At 35.2% G+C, this 16,417-nt stretch overlaps 1 protein-coding gene across 2 annotated transcripts in view; it reads left to right on the plus strand.

Moving 5' to 3' along the window:
- LOC134527289 (uncharacterized) overlaps positions 1-16,417 on the plus strand; it is a 488,639-nt gene that overhangs the window by 309,895 nt on the left and 162,327 nt on the right. For both annotated transcript variants that reach the window (XM_063359834.1, XM_063359833.1), the window contains one exon: positions 531-815. In XM_063359834.1, coding sequence (XP_063215904.1) covers positions 531-815 — 285 coding nt within the window. The remainder of the gene's footprint in view (positions 1-530; positions 816-16,417) is intronic.

Here is a 16,417-nt window from a genome sequence, read left to right on the forward strand (position 1 = left end):
GCATGATATTCCTTTGCTTGAGCAGCTCTTCATTTCAATTCATGTGGGCTTTCAGTTATGGACCCAGCAGCACAGTGTTTAGACACTGGGTATGCATTGCAGATGTCTCAAGTTAAAGTACAAAGTTGTCTATCCGTATTTTGATTTCCATAGTTTACTACCATGCAATGACAATGGCCAGTTGTTTTCCATTACCCTTGTTCTGTGAGGTTGTGTGCCAGGTGTTGCTTCATATGACCTTGCTGCGAATGAGATGTTTATTCCTAAAGCAAAACAAAAATTGTGTAGGTAGCTGTAGTAATATGGGTGAAATCAAGCTTTATGCTATGTTTTTTTCTTTCTCTTCTTACCAAAAATAATTCAGGACAATTTTTTAAATAAAAAAATGGAACACTTATCAATTTGTAAGCATGAAAATAAGTTTAGCAGTGGTAATTACACCTAGAAATATTGCTCTTGCTGTAGAATAAAAAGTTGAACTTGGCTTAGTCATTGATGTGATGGAGAGTGAGGTGCATGTGTTTCGGCAGCCCTGCAAGTGCGGCAGCAACAAGTGCCGCGGTGTGATCGGCGGCAAGTGGCAACGCGTGAACGGTTGCTCGGGCCAGCCGACGGAGGAGCGGCGGCTGGTGGGACGGCCACGCAAGAACCATCGCAAGAGCAGTGTGAGCAGCTGCAGCAGCAGCCTGGCCAGACTGAAGCTGCGCAGGCGTGCGTGTGACAGCAGCGTGAAGCAACACGTGCGTGCCATGTCGCACCAGCAGCGCTGCTTCGTGCAGCAGCACCACTGTTTCCTACTGCGTAGTTTCGACAAGGTGCACACTTCCTTACCATATTATATATTACATTTCAAAACTAATACAAACATGATAAGGATAGTTTGTTATCAAATTTTTAATTTTTTCTATGGCCCTAATAAGTACCTATCTCCTTCCTGGCCCTGGTAAAAAGGTGAGTTGACTGAACGAGAAAACAGTGGCTGTTTTCATTTTAATGTTTTTAAGTTAAGTTAGTCATGAGCTTAAATGTCTCATACCACCATACAATTCTTGTTGTTGATGTTTTCATTGTTATTGTCATTATCCAAGAGTGACTCAATAATTTCATCATGGGACACCAATTCCAAAATGAAATCCAGCTTACAATAAAGTGCTCAGTAAATGTTGTATTCTAATTTATATGTCCAACAAGCACATAAGGAAGAACTTTTCACAATAATTTGAATAAGTAACAATCAAATAATGGTACTTTGGTCAAGTACAGTCTAAGTTCCATTTAAATAAATAATAGTTTAATAAACTAAAAAAACACACTTTATATAGAAAACCAAACTAAAAAATAGAAAATAAATTTTAATAAATTTGAATTAAGAATAGTTTAAAATATTTTAACAAATATAAATTAAGAAAAAAATTTATTTTATTTAAAAAAAAAAGTGTGGGGTGCTTTTTAAGATATTATCGAAATGATAATCCTTCTACTCATATATGTCAATAAAATATTTATAACTATTGACACCATGCACTCCACTCTTTTTTTTAAATAGAACACATTTTTTCTTATATACACTTATTAATTTATATTTATTAAAAAATGTTACACTATATTTAATTCAAATTTATTAAAATTTATTTTTTAGTTTGGTTTTCTATATAAAGCGTGTTTTTTAATTTTTTAAAACTATTATTTATTTTTTACTTTTTAGTTTGGTTTATTGATAATTTAAAGTGATACTTCTTTATCGACTGTGTTTTGCTCTCTATCCAAATAAGTTTTTGATATATCATCTGTCAAACTTATCCATATTTTCCGTGTTTGATGTCTTTTATTTAATGATTTACTGACCTTGGCATAGTTTGGAGTATTTGTAACTGCTTGGTGTAGATTTGCAGGTTGGTGTTCGAGTGGAATTTCAAAAATCTGCCCATCAGGTGTAGCTATTGAGGTTATTCATATGGTGTTTGATTTACCATCTGCTGTTGGTTTCACATCAAAATCAAACATCAATTTTTCCTAGTTTCGTGAAATATTTGCAGAAAATGTTGTTTTATAATAATGTTTCACTCTTGGTGAATTGGTAAAATGAAACAGACATAATTGTGTTTCTCTGTTTAACGAAAGAAACAAAATTTAAAGCCCTTATTTCAGGGTTTTTTTTTTCTTCATATTTTTACAAATATAGATAATATTCTCTTCAAGAAAGTATATTGTTCACAATAATCATAACCCACTCTCACTTTTCATTTAATTAAATGTCATAATATGTAGTAGGCTTTGTTTATATCGCACCAAAGACAAACTGAAAGAAAAGAGTTCGCACATGAGGGAAATGGTTTTCTTTACAATGTGCGAACTCTTTTCTTTCAGTTTGTTTTTGGCGCGATATAAACAAAGCCTACTAAAAATTGTGAAATTATATCAATTGACAAAAATCTTATTTTGCAAATTGAATAATGGAATAATCTTATCAAATTAGTGTATTGTCATCGGTCCTCGATAAATCTACAAAGTTTGAATGAAATCTGGCCGTTTAAAGTGGGTCAAAATCGCACCCCAAGGAGTCGGTTACAAACATACAAACAAACAAACATACAGGTGAAGCTAATATAAAGTGTGTAAAAATCAACACACTTTTAAACTCTAGATGGGCCAAACTCAAAATCTCAAGCCGATATATCAAGTCATATTAAGCAAGTAGCTAAAGCTTGACTAACTTGAAAGTCGAGTTCATTTTACCAGACATGACAAGTCTTTTTCTTAAAACTAAATACATCATTTACCTGTTCAACAAGCATATAATCATGTACCATTATTTTGCAAACACTTCACAGAAGGTTTGTTTTACTTGCCATCTCTTTTGCTTTCTAGAGGTTGTAAGAGTTTGGTCAGAAATACTTGGTAACACTCAAATAAGCAACTTGAGGATTTTTTTTTGAACTTGACACAAAAGCTGATATCTTGAAAAATACAATTGGGAATAAGTTTCATCTGAAGGTGATACTGATTAAGCAATACATATTATATATCATTCCACAAATGAGAGCATAATAAGTTTAGGTTGTGTGTATTTAAACATGCGCATAAATATGGATATGCTTGATATAGCCTGTAAGATGTATTGACAAAAAATTTTATTCAAAAAATCATATATAAATATATGATATTATTACATGTATCATGATAAAGAAGTTATTAATTGTCCTCCTAAAAATCACAATACACTGAACACCACAAACAACGCAGCAGTAGGCGATCACACCAAGACACTCAGCAGACGTGCACTCCGCCTCACAACTGATCTCGAGAGGCGGAGCATCGAGGGCATGACTTGTCTGGCCTGAGAGCCCCTTGCCCCTCGAGCAGAACGACCACCTGCCACGCCGTGTTTGGCCAGTCGAGCATGCGAGGCTCCGGAGAGTTGAAATATCGAAAAGAGACTACCGGAAAACAAACTTTGAGTCATTTTATATTTACATTCTCATAGTTTTTTTTAAAAATATGGTTACTTTTAAATACCATGTTTTATCGCATAATGGTCGCACATTTTATACTAAAATAAAGTTTGAAAAGTTGGGGTGTGCCGAAAATAAATTTTTTGTTAGGTAAAGTTATTCATAAAAACAAAACCCATTCATGGAAATTAGGTTTATTTAAAAAGTGAAGTATAAAAGAGCACGCCAAACAATTTAAACTAATAAGCCATGCAACAAAAACCTTTCTTCAACTTTAAATAGAAAAACAGTCTGTGATCCAAATGCGAGCTGGAACGAACGCGTAACTATCGTCGTACACACTTACCACGAAAGAATGCGGGCCATCAAATGTAGTTAACTCGGCACTCGACAGATAGCGCGCATTGCATGCACTCGGCGAGATATTTGACTACGTTTGCGCACTCTATACGGGTAGCAACATAACCAAACATGAATGATGCCAACTAGCGCTGGTTACATTTGTGTAAGCGGTACAACGCTGCGACACAAACGAACCGTTAAATATTATAATGTTTAAAAAGTCTTTAAAAGAAAATTTACACATCAGACAGCTTCGTATTTCCGTTAATTAAATAAGTAAGTGGTAATGTCCGAATAAATATTAGATTTATAATTTAAATTACATTGTTTTATATGGAAAAAATACCCACACAAAGCGCTCGGAAAATAATAGCGAGACCGAAAACATCATGCAACATTTACGTGAGAATAGAGGGTACCGTAGTTACACTGTCCGAAAAACATGTGTGTTTCAATACATTGGAAAAAGACACCATTTTGGAATGGCCTTCTGTATGTCATAGCTTTGTAACACAGCAAACAAGCTACAAAAATAAAATATTATAATGTCTGTAATATATTTTTTTACTGCAGTGGCAGTTGATTATATTGTTCTTCCATAGACACGAAAGTGATAAAGCATGTATATTCATATCTTTGATATGAAGATGGCGAATGACCTTTTGTTTGTTTACAACAAAAGTTATTATGTATTTTACACATAATTTAATGCCATTATATTTATAAGACATGTGATATGACATTTGAATGTATAAATATTAGTGAAAGTAATGAAATGGCAGAAGAAAAGTAAAAAGAGTACCAAACTAATTTTCTGTTTGTTGACATTTTTCATTTTAGTATTTTTAGTGTTTACGTATATGATTTTTAGCATGGGGGAAAGGGGGGATTCCAAAAATTGTATTTTTGTGTAGTTCTTATGTGCTAAATTATGCTGAATGTGGCCATTTTGCAAATCAGACTGGTGTCTAAAAAAATTAACTTTATATTTGGAATGGCTATTAAATCGAAGGAGGTAATTCATATAGAAACCATTTTCTTCACACACACGCACGCACACTACATGGACTGCTTGTATTTACTGATCGGCTGAGCGACTTAACATTTCAGCAGATATGATGTTCTTATAATGTTACAACAAACTTGTGTGCTCATTAATGTATTTAAAATATATATAAACTATGGGTGTGTGGGTAAGGAAATTTAGCTTCAGGGATAATTTGGTGGGTAAATCAGATTGAACTCAGGAAATTGAGACAAATTGGGAAAATACATTATAAGCTGTAGATGATGCCAGTAAACTTATAATTTTTGAATTTTTTTTATTACAACAGCATTGAATTCTACAAAAATGCAAAACTTGTGAATCATTTTTTTAAGAACCAAACCTAAATAAACTGTCAAGAAACAACATGACATTCTTTACACTCATGATTTACATCTTCTTTCAAAGATATATATTTTTTTTATAACAGACTTTTGATATAATGTTCTGTTTTCATATAAGAAAACCGGTTCTTCTATATGTTGGGTGGCTAAAGATTCTCTCTTTAAAGACTATATTTCCAGCGGATCAGAAAACCTTTTCACATGCAGTTTCAGTTGCTGGTATTCCCAGATATACTATTGCTAACTTGCATAAATTTTGGCAATATCATCTCATTTTGTTCCAACCAATTCAGTGGGTTTCCAGTTCTCTCTAGTAGTGGCATGTTTAAATATGTTGTCACCTCTGTGTCCTGATGAACACCTACGAGAGATTTTGCAGCTTAACTATCAAATTCATACACAAAGAGGAGTGGTTAGAGTATTAGCTGATTCAGGTATTTGAGTGCCCACAAAATAAAAACAAAATACCTCAAATCTTTATCAGACATGTGAGATTATAACTACAGGTATCAAACCAGGTAAGTTATCCTATTTATAGTGGAAAATACTAAAAGCCATACTGTAGGCCTGTTCTGAATATACTGCTATGGACTGTAGAATACCACACAAAAAAATTTACATCCAAAGAACATTAAATTCAGTAAAATCTGCCCACAGTAACCTCTATGTGTCGGTGATACACCAAGTTGTGTACAAATTATAATTAATTTAATAATATTAATATAACTAGCATTTTACCTGATTCTGTGATTCAGTGTCTTCTTTCAGACAACTGAAGTTTTTGCTGTAAAGTGTTAACAGCAAGTTGTTTTTTTACAGACAGACCAAACCACACCCTTGAAGCTATAAAAGATCGCTCTTGCCTTTGATATAAAGGAAAGCTTGCTTTCAGTCCAAAAAGCAATGCCCTCCAAAATTTTACACCAGACCCAACTTCACTAGCATGAGTTTGTGTAGTTGTTCAGAAATGTTTGAATTGAAAACAAAACTTGAATAACCATTGAAGCTGTAGGTATCCTTTCTTCAGAAAGCTGTACTGTGGCTTAATGGAGTGGTTTATGAATTTTTACACAACCTTTATTTTATCTCTGACAGATGTCTCCGTAAGAACGTGTTTGTTTTTAAATAGCCTGTCAAGCATGAGGTCCTCCGAATTTCTTCTCGTCATACTGTCTTGAAACTAAACTGTCAAGTCCCATTTCTTTTTGAATTTGGTGAAATGCCGAATTTGCTGATGCACTGTGCTTATAATGACTTACAATGCCACAAGCCTTTTTTGACGTGATAACGTCTTATAAATCTATGAATGCCGGCTGCACGCACGAAAAAGCATGACTCATTATCACGTTCCGCCTGAGCCGAACGTGCAAGCGAGAGCACAGAACAAGCAATAGATAAAGCATCCTCACTGCATGATGTCTATAGGTCACAAATAAATGACATCAACTCAACTTTTGCAATTGCTTGAAAAATATCCTCTAGAGTTCTCGTTTTCACAGAAGCATGCAGATTTTGAATATTTTTTCTTGGGAATGTAGTTTGGGGTGGTATTTTTTACAATGGTTAAGCTAACTGCATGAGTTTCTGGAAATGTTGATTGTCTACCATACTGTACGGCAGCATAGAATCAGCCATCCACTCGGCAGTGTTTTTTTTTTTTTTTTTTTTTTTTTTTTTTTTTTTTTTTTTTTTTTCATGAGTTTTCGTTTGGATGGTAAGAAGACCAGTGGTAGGTATGTATCTTCAATACGTTTTTGTTTTGATGGGTCTTGTGATGAAGAATCAGTAGCAACAGGCCTTGGCGTAACAGTTCTTGCTCCGTCCCATATTCTAATGTCACAGTTGGATGTTGTGTCAAATGCCTTATGAGTGGAGATGGTGATTTATAGCATTTAAAATAATAACATTTAGCATTTTGAATTTGAAGTTTAGCATTTTGTAGCATTTTTAAAAACAAGATTTAGCCAATTCTCTCATTTTACATTACCGAAGAAAAGTATATTTTTAAAAAGCATTAAATAATACACATATTAATTATTAACAACCACAGAAATAAAGATCTAGCACAACTACAAAGATAGCCTATCTTGGCAGGTTTCCAAACAACTTTTTAGCACTTATGAGTGCAATAAATTGAATACTTAAAATTACAATAAATATTTTTTAGCCGTGTTCATGGCCATAGTTTATGTAGAGTGCACAAATAATGTTATTGAAACTCGTTTTTTCAATTTTCGCGTTCTTTTGGTTTTCGATCATGCCAGAAACCGTTGCTTGCTGTTTTACAGACTTTCATCCAATTTCTCTGTGGGTTTTTTTTTTTTTTTTTTTTTTTTTCAGCCTGGTGTCCCTCAGATTTAATGTGCTTTTCAAGTACATCTTCTTTTTTTTTCACTCCAGACGGCGATTACATAAATTGCGCATTAAAATATTCGTATCACTTTCGTAGAACTGTTCGTTTTTGTATTCATTTATGCGATCGCGAATGGAAATTACGTTTCGTCCCATTTTTACCACGAGAAATAACAGTATACAACACATTGCACGAGTATGTACGTATTTGTAAACACACCACCTTCCACAGACTACACAAGAATGCTGCTTTCACGTGAAATACAGCCAGAAAATGGGAATTGTAGCGCGGCGAAGCAGAGATGTCGCAATATGGCGGCCTAAAAACTTGTACTCTGCAAGATGACGGACACTCTTCCAGCTAGTTGTTCTTTGCTTTGTTTACAATCGCGAGGCACGGATGGCCATTTATCATTCAATATTTACGAACAATAGTGTTGTGAATGACGTGACAATAAGATACTTGTGCTGAATAAGCCATAAAATGATGGTTTCTTTTGATACTGAACTGAAACGAAATACAATCTGTAAATAAATTGTGTAGAGTGAAGACGAATCTACGTTTTTTACCTTGATTTCGCATTTATCTCGGAATAGTCTAGATTTCGCATTTTATAGCGGAAAAAATATAATTTAGCATATTTTCACATCTATTTCGCGAAAACGAAAAATCACCATCCCTACTTATGAGACCTGATGTGCTACCATAGTCTGTTTTAAGATTTTTACTGCACTTCTTGCACTTTGCACTTTGTTTATTGTTACTTCTAGAAAAGGAGTGCCAGATACATGTATTTTCTTCAGCCATGCTACACATACACTAAACAAACAAAATAATAACATAAAATGTGACCTCATGTCCTACATAAAAATTTTCCCATATTTTTTTGAGTATTAATACCTACCCATGTAAAACTCTCCTGATTTTGTGTACCTCAAATTACCCTCAGAAACTTATACTATTTGATTGAATCATATTTTCACTATTTACGTGTGTCACAAAAAAACCAGATGGTGCTGTGATCTCATGTTGGCCGTACTGTAACCCCACCCTTTAGTGACAGACTTCCTATTGATTTTTGTCATGTTTTCTTTCTTGATTTTTCAATGAAACATGATATTATATATTGTAACTCTGGTTTCAATCTGGAAAACACAAAAATGATTACGATTATAGAATTCTAACTATGTACATGTGAAACGCCAATAAAGCAACAAACAATTAAAATAATGCATCTTTCAGCGTTGCCTTCAGGCTAGTTTGTTGTTGCCTGTTTATTTGTAAATTTGGACAATCATGATGTATATCATTGTCTAGGAAAATTTTTTTATCAGAATATGTTGAAGTTTTTAAATAGTTTTGGTAATAAACTTGTATTAAATGTAGTATCTTTCATAAACCATAAAACCATATAATAGTGGTTGTCTGTTCATTGTTTGTAGGCCAAATGTCCCTCTGTTGATGTTGGTATAAGCTAAAATTTTTTGAACATAAAAAATAATTTTATTTCCCAAATTCTGGGGAAAATATTATTCCCTCCTAATTGGAAATAACTGTAGGGGTGTGCGAAGCTTCGAGTATTCAAAGTCGAATCGAAGATATTTTTTTCCTTCGACTTTTGCTTCGACAAAAATAAACTTCGAGTGGAAAAGTTGAAGATTTTAGCCAGAAACGTTTGGCCCACTATTTGGATCTATATATATATATTTGCGGCGGGTAATTTCCAGTTTATGTATATTAATTTGATGTTTATTATAACCGCTGACACTTTAAAAAGTAAAATTTACTGTGCAGCAGCGATAAATTCGTTTTATTTACATTTGCCGGCACAATTTGTCACTAGGCCGAAGTAAACCAATATCGTAAAATAAAATCACGGAATTATTTATTTGGAGAAATAATAAGTTACTACTTGCCTTAATGTTTGCACCTTTCCCGTGAAAATAATATGTAGTTTATTTAAGGTAGGTTATGTAGCAATGAGCAATGCATGCTTGAGTTAACGACTCGTTTGCTGACATTTCTAGTGCATTCGTAATTTACAGAGATTACCACAAAATGGCAATCACCTTAATTTTTATTCAGCACACAAAATGATTCATATGTTACGACGGTTATAAACGTAACGAACCACTTAGGAATGCGGGAACGCCATGTTTGTTTACGTTCGTCGATCGATAAAGGTTCAGCCCAGGGAGCATCTATCCTTACAGAAATGGAGGAAGCTCAAGCTGATGTCACTTATTTTGTCCTCGCTGTTCTGTCACAGCAGCGGCACCAAACTCTCAGCGGTGGGAATGTGAAACTCCAACCGGCGCGCATGCGCAGTGCAGCTCTGACTCTCTACCCCCCTCCTTTTCCCATAACATTTTTTCTTGTTTATTTACTTTTAGTGCATGTCGTTTGCTGAACGTATTTTATCTGAAAGTATGAGAAGAACATTTCAAAAATATTTTACGATGGCAGTTAACAAGTCAATTTAATCCTTGAATATGCGCTACAGCAGTCCTCTGGCATGCAATCAAATCTACAGTAAACCATAACCAGAAATGCTGAGGCCTAAAAGTGTTATATTTAGAACACTTGTTTGAATAGTTATAAATATATCTTGACAGTTTTGTTTTTATTGTATTTTAATTGCACGTACAATTTAATTTTGGTTTAAGGAGATATACTTAAAATAGGCCTTTAAGTAAGTTTTTTTGAGTTTTATTATAGGTAGTAACTAATAAAAACAATACACTATTAATACTAGTAATGAAAATTATGTTATTTCAAATCCTTCATCTTCGGTTTTCCTTCGACATTCCTTCGCACAATATAAGCTTCGCTTCGACTTCGCTTCGCATATAAAAAGAGACCTTCGCACATGCCTAGAAATAAGTAATGCCCTCCCGAAATTTTTCCGGAAAGTCGGGATCCCTCACATCCCTAGTACGACCAGAAGGGCCAAATATTATAATTTTATTGTATTGCGAGAAGGAATACAGTTCTGGAAAAGATTGCCCAAATTAATTAGAGTTTATTTATTAATTACTACGTCTAATTAACAGTTTACAAATAAATCACTTTCGTAAGTCTAATACTTGCTGTCTTCACCGGATCTCAGCTCAACAGTGGCTCTTTACTGTTTGTCTGTTGCCACACACCTCATTCCCAACACACTGCTTCGCACTGCTCGTCCACCACGCCACCACGCCACGACACCGTCTCCGATGCTCTGCTCATTGCACTAATGTCTTCCCTCTCACTGCCGATCACAAGGATTCTGCAAAAGACTCGTTCAGGAAAGTTCTTAATCTTTCTGCTAAGCATGATCAAGCATTTGCGCATCTTAGCTAACAAATCAAAAAGTTATAAATGAAAAAAAATTTTGTATCCTTAATTTAAGTACAGTTGTAAGTGACAATTATATATTTAATGCAAATCAATGTAATTTTATATTCAAGATTAATTCAATCATCCAGTTTCAGATAAATGTAAGAAAGTAACTTATAATACTTATGTTTCTATGTAATACTCATTATTGTTTGTTCATTAGTTAATGTGTGTGTAATCGGTTCTTCATGTCTGACCCTTGAAATTATGTAGTGCTCGTTTTCTAGGATCAACATCTCTACCTCCATGTTTTCTTTGAAAACATCACATTTTTTACCCTCTGTGCATTTTGCATGCCAAAAATTTTATTTTATTAATATTATATTCCCCCTTTTTATCGGTCATGTGGCGAGCGAGTCGACTCTTCTTTTACTCGTAACTTTTATCCTGTATTGCAAGAGCCTAGGTCTCCGATGCATTCACTGACACATCCTTTTGTGAGGTTTTTCCAAACATAACTACAGGGTTGTAGCAATTTCCAATGTTTCTGTCATACAACTTTTTGTTTCAAGAAATAATGTATTCACAACAAAACCAGAGGACCAGCGCGATGGCATTGAAACACAAACTCACCAAGACACAACCTTGAGTTAGACTGCTTCATAGAGGAATCCAAGTCTGGAATTATTATTAATGCACACAGTTGCCATTTTGTCATGTGTCCATACATGTGCAACAACACTGCATATCAAACAGTCCGCCTACCCGGACCGACTTGAGGTCACCACACAATTACATCATTAACAGACCAGGATCAATACGAAACAACAATGTCTTTCCTTGAAGTGTTTAAAAATGTACATTTTAATAGAGAATCAGTTACTGCACCAGGAATTGATTTTGAAACACCAACTTGTTGATCAAAAAAAAAAAAAGATTTTGATTGAAGAACCTGTATTAGCTGCTTGGAGAGGGTGCTATCTTGAACAAATTCTGAACCCCGAAAGGCTAGCAAAAGGTCCACAATGAATTATTGTGCTTGCAGGTGGGGAGGGTGGTTTTGTTCTGAATGCTTTGCTTATTTTTTAGTCAAAGCAGAAGTCTAGAGACTACAGCGATGATATGAATTTTAAAAAATTTCAATGCGTGTGAAAAGAAAATGACTACCAATTTACCCTGAAAATAGTGTTGTAGTACTGTATAACACCAGTTATTATAATGTCCATTTAAACAAAAACCTACAGTATCAACCCTAAAACAGGACATCCAAAACTGGCTGATAAACAACAATATTGCATCCTCTGCAACAATGATAAAACTGAGTGTTTTGTTTTAGTAAAAAGCTTGCCAACAGCAAAACAATTTAAAATAGGCACATTTATTATGGAATGTGATCATGATGTTATTAGTCTGCCTCCATACCATGCTGATCTGAACCCGATTGGGCTGGTATAGGCAGACATCAAAAATACAAGCCAGGAAGAAATATCTTCATCGCTATATGATAAAAAGATTTGTTGAGGTGTTGTTCAGCCGCTATTGTGTGGACAAGTGGAGAGAATGTTGCATACATGTGAAAAATATTGAAGAGGACTTTGTGAAGAGTGATAGGAAAATGGTTGTAGAAATTGATAAAATTATAATAAAAATAAACATCTGATATGTTCAAAGTGACAGAGATACTGCAAGTAATAAAGACAGCGGGGAAAGCTGTTTTTATGATTCTGAATAGGTGAGTAATTTTAATTGCTTTCTACAGAATGTTTTCATTCCTGATCATGTTGTGCCGCCAATTAGTATTTTGACACAATTCTAAATTTGAATTTTTGAAAAATTTCTGTTGCCAGTCATTTTATTTGTTTGCTGCAAGAACTTAAACTTTTTCCACCGTCTGTATATTCCCGTTTAATCTTTGTCAGACCTGTCTCCCCAATTTTTCCCATCCCTAGATCCGATTTTACCGAGTCTTTTGCGACTCAGTCTGTGTATCATTTTATTCCCGCCTTGGCGCACAAACATCACCTGTAATTCGCCTCCGAGCCGTGACAAGAACTGCTATGTCCTGCAAGCTATCATGGCAGGCTGTTTCTAAGACCTCACCTGACGTGAGCACTCCAGGGCATGATCTCGAGTCATTTTCACTAACGGCCAGTCACGTCTCCGGGCTCAGTAGAGCCCCGTTCCCACTGTCACCGCAGTTTCCACACTGTCCCAAGGCCACAACTCATGCATCCTAGCGGTAGTGTTGCGAATCACTTCCACTGGGTGTTTGAACGCCCGCTAAACCCCTGCCCTCTGGCGTCTCCCGCAACAACCAGTACCCTGTAGTTCCTTCCCAGGCCACCAGAGCGCTGGCCTAGTCCGCTCCATAAGCCCCATACTTTTACTGTAGCCTTGTATGAGTCGACCTCTACTTGGTTCAGACACACCTCAGTAGTTCGCGCTGACATCGGCCGGTACTACCAACTTCGAGATATCGGAGTCAGTATTTCTCGACAAGCCCCTTGGTAATCTTCGGAACTTTGCCTTTTAATTACGAGTCGCTGCCGCCCCAAATTGACTGCGCGCTGCGACTCCGGACTGACCGCACCTTATCTCCGGCATCAGGACGTCACACCGTTTTTTTTTTATTATATGTAATCAGCTCGGCAAGGTATATGATTCCCACAACTTTAGTGATTAGCATTTAGTCAGTCCGTGTAGGTCTACCTCGTAGGAGTAGTCATGTTTTATTCGTCATTATTTATTTATTTATTTTTTTTAATCGTGGAAATGTCCGCGACAACCGCGAGTTCACGAGCTCCACATGTAGGCTGATCCTGGAAGCCATCTCCCTGTATGGTGAGTTTTGACAACCTTTATTCCCCGACCATCATCGTGATTAGAAGGCATTTTCTGCCTATTTCGCCAACTGTTTGTGAACCAGTCCTGAACATGTGTGTTTCGGATCTGTTCACAGACAGGGTCCAAGGAACGTACAAGTTCCCTAGGACCAGATGCTTAACTGACCACTCCACCCTCGAGTCCTTCCTCCATCAATGGGAACAACTAAGGCGCCCGGACGCCTCGTTAGCAACATAACTTTGGCCAGCCATCGTCAAACTTCCAGTTCTTCAGTTTTTAGATCTTCAGAATAACATTAAGCCACTGCGTTGAACTGATCTGAACACCATAAAAAATTTTATTCAGGACTTGACTCACTCCTAGGGTGGTTATTTTAAAAGGAACTTAATCTGTTTATTGTTGCGTATTTTATTTAAATATTGTGTTAATGATCAATGGCATTGTCCATTCTTTTAAAAAGGTAATTTTTAATCAATGTCAATGTTTTTTTATGTATATATTTATTTAGTTACTTATTTGTCAATCAATTTATAAAATATTTTACTGTGAAAATAATCAAAAGTAAAATAAAAACAGAGGTACTAATATCTAGACGAAATCATTATTTTGCCTTCTCAAACTAAAAGATCCACTAATCACCCTAGTCATCAAGAGAGAGTGAAGTGTAACAAAGTTATAACATAACTTGGGTTTACTCTGTTATGACTGAGGAGTGTAACAATGCACAGGGGTGATTTTTTACACCCGTTTCAATGTTGGGAAGCAAGACATACTGGTGATTAATATTTTCTGAAGTATTTTGGTATAATCTAGGTGCAGGTATAAATTTTTAGGTACATCGTAAATTAGACTCAGGCCATCAAAGTTTCTTTCGCCGTGCCTTTGGAAGTTTCTTTAAATGTAGATGTATATTAAATACATTTGTATAAGTATATGTGGTACATTTACCTAATTGAAACAGTAATTTGAAATAATGAATTACCATTGTAAAATTAAACATAAAATACAAATACCCTCTTTTATCGCATAATTGTTGCACGCGCGTAATCATCGCGCCCATATTTTAGGCCGTCAAAATTGGGATAAAAAAAACTTTCTCGCGTAAACTCCCATGATGTTTTCGGTCCCGCTAGTAGATGCCGAGCGCTTTGTGTAGGTATTATTTCCGTATATAACGGTATATTTTATAGTAGAAATCTAATATTTATTCGGTCATTACCACTTAATAAATTAACGGAAAAATACGAAGTTGTCTGGCGTGTAAAATTTCTTATAAAGATGTTTTTAAACGTTATTTCCTTTATCTGATCGTCTGCGTCGCTGCGGTGTAGGTATAATCTATAATTTCATTTAGGTCATTTCCACTTATTTATTTAATTAACGGAAATACAAAGTTGTCTGACGTGTAAATTTTCTTTTACAGACTTTTTAAACGTTATTTTCTTTATCTGACTGTCTGCGTTGCCGCGGTGTAGCGCTTATAAAAATATAGCCAGCGCATCATTCATGTTTGGTTATGTTGCTTCCTGTATAGAGTGCGCACACATAGTCGAATATCGATATCTCGCCGATTGGATGCATCGCGCACTCTCTGTCAACTGCCGAGTTAACTACATTTGATAGCCTGCATTCTTTCGTGGCAAGTGTGTACTACGACACGTTAGTTCACGTCACATTCAAGTGGTTTGCGTTCGCGTTAGAGTTTTGGTTTTTCTATTTAAAGTTGAAGAAAGGTTTATGTTTAAGGAATTATTGATATTGATTGTTTGGCATGCTATTGTATACTCCACCTTTTTTTAAATGAACGTACTTTCCATGAACGGGTTTTGTTTTTATGAATAACTTTACCTAACGAAAAAAAATTTTCTCGTATAATCGTGTCACCCCTACTTTTCAAACTTGATTTTAGAATAAAAAGTGCGACGATTATGCGAGAAAACACGGTACCTCTAAATCATGAGGGACATAAGATTTTGGACTGAATCCTGAGTTACGACATAGCTGCTCTGCAAGACGGACTCTCGCGTAATGGTTAGACGAGACACCCCTCCTGCCATGCTGCCAGAGGGGAAGGCGGTTGATGCGCAGAGTGGAATCCGAAAAGGAACTTTTGCTTCTTGTCGCATTATAGTGTGGTAAATATTTAAATGTTGTCTTTCATACTTTAATCATAATTTTGTTTTCTTAGTTCAGCGTTTTGATAATTTTTGTTTATTGAAGGAAGTGCTAAAAGTTAAATAAAGAAGAACCTTTTAAAATGTTTGTTATTGATTATACTCATTATTGTCAGTCATCATTTATTCATACAGTATAGAGATTTGTAAATACCTTGCTAATCAATTATGCATCTTGGCCAACAGTACCACTTAAGCTAAAAGAACAAGGCAGAAAACAACTTATATCTTTGAACATACGTCATTGTAATATGAATTATTGGGTGGTGAATTTAATTTTTGTGCAATATTGAAAACTGTCCAAAGTCTTCTTCATGGGTAATGTTTACAGTCATCCATAGTTTTCAGTAATTTTTTATTTGGTCTGGAAAACTTGGAAAAGTCGGGGAAGAATTATTTTTCTTTATTTGGGGGATGCCATGAACAACTAAAGTGAAAGGTTGTTTAGGTTCTTTCTGTATTACACGTTATTTAAATATTAATTATTAGATAAGTGTTTGGTTAGCAGATTCATACTTTCCAGAATTTGTAATTTTTACACCGTA

Source organism: Bacillus rossius, chromosome 1 (assembly GCF_032445375.1).
Source record: "Bacillus rossius redtenbacheri isolate Brsri chromosome 1, Brsri_v3, whole genome shotgun sequence".
In the NCBI taxonomy this organism is placed as follows: Eukaryota; Metazoa; Arthropoda; class Insecta; order Phasmatodea; family Bacillidae; genus Bacillus; species Bacillus rossius.